Raw genomic sequence first — 4528 nt, forward strand, 5'->3', positions numbered from 1 at the left:
GGTTGCTGCTTTAGTCTTTTAAATTTCGTTTTTGACCTTTTGAAGGAAATGAGATTATCTGTTTCTGTTTTTAAGCAGTGGAGTCTTCTAATAAATACATGACAGAAAAAAGGAAAAATGAATATTTCATAGGATTATTCTAACAAAATTGCAAGGGATTATATTAAATGGACAAAATAAAGAGTATAAATTTCATTTATCATCTCTCAGTAGTATGATTTATTGTATGAAGATTTTCTAATTAGAATGAGAAGTATATAAAGTACAAATCACATGTTTTAATATATAATGAAAGTAAGTTGAAAGAAAATGACATCAGCATGAATTAGAGAGAATGTTTTAGAATTGTATTAATGATGAGGACATTGATCATAATAAATTATATCTTTCATCTCTTCCCTTTTAATACACTTTTCACCTGCTGCTGCTGCTAAGGCGCTTCAGTCGATCGCTTCTGTGCGATCCCACAGACGGCAGCCCACCAGGCTCCCCTGTCCCTGGGATTCTCCAGGCAAGAACACTGGAGTGGGTTGCCATTTCCTTTTCCAATGCATGAAAGTGAAAAGTGAAAGTGAAGTCGCTCAGCCGTGTCCTACTCCTAGCGACACCATGGACTGCAGCCTACCAGGCTCCTCCGCCCATAGGATTTTCCAGGCGACAGTACTGGAGTGGAAATGCCATTGCCTTCTCCGACTTTTCACCTAAATATATTTAAAAGAAGAGAGAGAAATGAACCACACTGTGATCACAGAGTTTGTCCTTCTAGGCCTTTCTGATGATCCTGACCTTCAGATTGTGATTTTCCTGTTTTTATTTATCACATATGTATTAAGTGTCACTGGAAACCTGACTATCATCACCCTAACCTGGGTGGACTTCCATCTCCAGACACCAATGTACTTCTTCCTCCGAAACTTCTCTTTCTTAGAAATCTCCTTTACTACTGTGTGCATCCCTAGATTTCTGGGAGCAATTATCACCAGGGACAAGACTATTTCTTACAACAGTTGTGCAGCCCAACTATTTTTTTCTATTTTCATGGGGGTGACTGAATTTTACATTCTAACCGCCATGTCCTACGACCGCTATGTTGCCATCTGCAAGCCCCTGCATTACACAACCATTATGAGCAGGAAACTCTGCAGCCTGCTTGTGCTCTGTGCTTGGCTCAGTGGGTTTCTGACCATTTTCCCACCCCTTATGCTTCTCCTCCAGCTGGATTACTGTGCTTCCAATGTCATTGATCACTTTTTGTGTGACTATTTCCCCCTTTTACAATTGTCTTGTTCAGATACATGGCTCCTAGAAGTAATGGGTTTTTACTTTGCTTTGGTTAGTTTGCTATTCACTTTGGCCTTAGTGATTTTGTCATATATGTACATTGTCAGGACTATTTTGAGAATCCCATCTGCCAATCAGAGAAAAAAGGCCTTCTCCACTTGTTCCTCTCACATGATTGTCATCTCCATCTCCTATGGAAGCTGTATATTCATGTATGCTAATCCCTCGGCCAAAGAAAAGGCATCAATGACAAAAGGAGTGGCTATTCTCAATACCTCTGTGGCCCCCATGCTGAACCCCTTCATCTACACCCTGAGAAACCAGCAAGTGAAACAAGCCTTCAAAGACATGGTGTATAAAGCAGTGTTTTCTGCTAATAAATGATTTTTGGGGGGTCAAAAACACTTTAAAGAACAATTAGGTTAAATTTTTAAATTCCTAAATATTTGTATAACTTTGCTTGCAGTTTATATCCTCTTACCATCCACATGACTGCTAATATCTACTTTTTCAATCTATTTCTTCAATTTCTCCAGTCATTGTTTATTGATATTTAAAGTATAGTAAAAGTTATTTATCCTACAGCATATTCTAGAATAGAATTGTATTTCTAAGACATACTTTAGAGCATTTAGTTAAAAACTGTTTTAATCCTGTAAATATCAGTCCCTAAAATGATCATATGATATCACATTGTGCTTTAAATGTGAAGTTTCAAAATTAGTGTGTAATATCTGATGTATTTTCAAGATGAACACTAATAATTTCTTAACATTAAAGAATCTACCTGTTATATATTATAATACAGTAAATTCATTCCAAAAATATCGTATGTAGTAGTGCATTGCACTTTAAATGTAGTTCTTTATACTTTGTGAAATTAAGTGCATATTTTCAAGGTAAATATTTATCAAGATATTATGTATTAATTATAGAATTTCCTTGTTCTGTATCACTTAAAAAAGCACTGATATTTAAAAATTCAAAAAATCAACTAAAACTAAAACACTTCCACTTTCTTGAGCTCATTAATTGCATTTATGACAGTTATTTTAGCTTTTTTGTCAGATATTTACTTAACTCCATTTTTTTAGGGTCTATGTTTTGAGATTTATTTTGTCTGTTTGATTGGGTCACTTTTCTGTTTTTTTTTTTTTTTTTTTTTTTTTAATGTTCCTTTTAACTGTGTTGTTATCTACCCATTTGACAAAACAACCACCTTTACAGGGGAATCCATCACCATTCAGTCCACCTAGAGATTCTGAGGGGTCTTTTAAATATTTTCTGAGGCTGTGTCTTTTCAGATTTGTGTATGAAGATTCCTAACTAGAAGATTTTATCTTTTCTTTTTTTTTTTGCTTGGAGCCCATAGTCTCTTGCTTCCTCTGTTTCTGTTTGCTGTAACTCAGCTCCTTGAAGCAACAGCACATCACCCAGCCCTTTTTTGCCTTCAGTAGCCCTTAGGCATTTATAGTATGTCACATCCTATAGAGGCCCCAAGAAAAACTACACAGACACTAGTGCTTCCCCAGTCCCCAAAAAGCCCAAATGCCAGATATATGCTCCACACTATTCTTTTTCCCCTTGGGGGAGAGTCACTGAGTTGCACTGGCCTCAGTCTGCTACAGGTGGGTCTTCCGGACATAAAATTTTCCAAATAATCCTCTTATATTGTCATAAAACATGTATTAATTAAGTTACATCCTTCTAAATTATTTGAATCTCACTTTATAGCCTAGTATATGATCAGAGTTTTGTAAACATTTCTCATACATCTGAGAATTATATGTAATGGTAGTTGAATGCATTGTTCTATTTGAGTCAGCTAGTACATACAAGTTCATTAATCACATGATTTAAATCTGTGCTTTTACTCTTTGCACCATTACTGAGTTACTTAAAATTTCCAAAACAACTATGGAGCAGTTTCATTCTGTTCATAGTCATGCCATGTTTTTATTTATTTATTTATTTATTTCAAATATAAATTTATTTATTTTAATTGGGGGCTAATTACTTTACAATAATGTATTGGTTTTGCCATACATCAACATGTTTTTATTTTTTTAAATATTAACACTGTATATTTTTGAAGACCCAAATGTGAGATCGTTATATCTTCTGGGACATAATTGTTTATCATTATGAAAAACCACCAATTCCTCTCTATCTGAAGCACACTTTTTTTCTTTAATGTCAGTATTATCAGCATATTAAATATATATATTATACATTACTTTTATGGCATATTTTGTGCCTATCAATCATTTACTTTGAGTGGATGTTAGCATATTGGGTAGAACATCTGAAACCAGGTACATATTTTTATGTATTTGTCAGCTAGTTATTAGGTTTTCACAATAAGAGCATAAATATGGGTAGAGGAAGAGGATGTAATCCACCAGAAATTTATTTTAAAGAAGTCTAAGTCATCTCTTCATAAATTTTACTTTTGCCTTCTGGACCTGTTCAGGTGTGATCTCCCAAGTACTCTCTCCCTTTAATGATAGATTGTTGTTGTAAATGACCTGATTTATCAATCAGAAGGTCAAGTAATACTCAGTTAATTATGGAAAGCTCAAATCTAATGGTCAATTGAGGTCCTGTGTTTGGGCCTTTAGTTTCTACTAGGACCCAGTAGAAAGCCAGGGAGCATTGTCCCAAAGGAGCATGTTTATCTGTGAAAGATTGTTTCACAATCACAGTTTGTGTTATGAATGCTTACTTGCGATGAAGCCTTAAAGGATTCCATTTGTCACTGATCGTTCAAGTAACATTGGAATTTCCTGGTCATTTGGCCCATGCAAAATTTCATATGGAAAAGCAAACACGATAGATAATTAGGAAATCTTGAGAAATAAGAGTGATAGGAGAGGACTAACCATACAAATATTAAAATATGACCTCAGGCTTCTATAACAAAAACATGTACTCAGGTAAGAAAATAGAGATAAATGGAGGAAAAAAAAAGTGACTGACACATTTCTGAGTACACCTAATTGCATAAACTTTTGAAATATTCTTATTGTTCACATAATCCAAAGATAAAATTAAGCAGAGAATACACTAAAATTAAATACACACCACTGAGCATATTGTTGTAAAGTAAAAAAAAAAAAAAAAATTTCTAACCATGTAGGGAGCAGAGCAAAAAACTAATAAAAGTAATTTTTCAAATTTACCTTTCAAATTCAAAGATAATTTTTCAATTATTTTGACAATTCATCATCAGTAAAATGGGAACTGC

The 4528-nt window shown here is 34.2% G+C and overlaps 1 protein-coding gene across 1 annotated transcript; it reads left to right on the plus strand.

The window, feature by feature from the left end:
- Positions 1–729: 729 nt before the first annotated feature.
- Positions 730–1665, plus strand: LOC128047385 (olfactory receptor 6C3-like). Its single transcript, XM_052639563.1, has one exon. The coding sequence runs from the start codon at positions 730–732 to the stop codon at positions 1663–1665; it is 936 nt and encodes a 311-aa protein (XP_052495523.1).
- The last annotated feature ends 2863 nt before the right edge of the window (positions 1666–4528 follow it).

Source organism: Budorcas taxicolor, chromosome 5 (assembly GCF_023091745.1).
Source record: "Budorcas taxicolor isolate Tak-1 chromosome 5, Takin1.1, whole genome shotgun sequence".
NCBI lineage: Eukaryota > Metazoa > Chordata > Mammalia > Artiodactyla > Bovidae > Budorcas > Budorcas taxicolor.

Excerpts from the sequence above, each read along its gene's own strand:
- LOC128047385 (XM_052639563.1), top strand. The coding sequence starts at position 730 with ATGAACCACACTGTGATCACAGAGTTTGTCCTTCTAGGCCTTTCTGAT.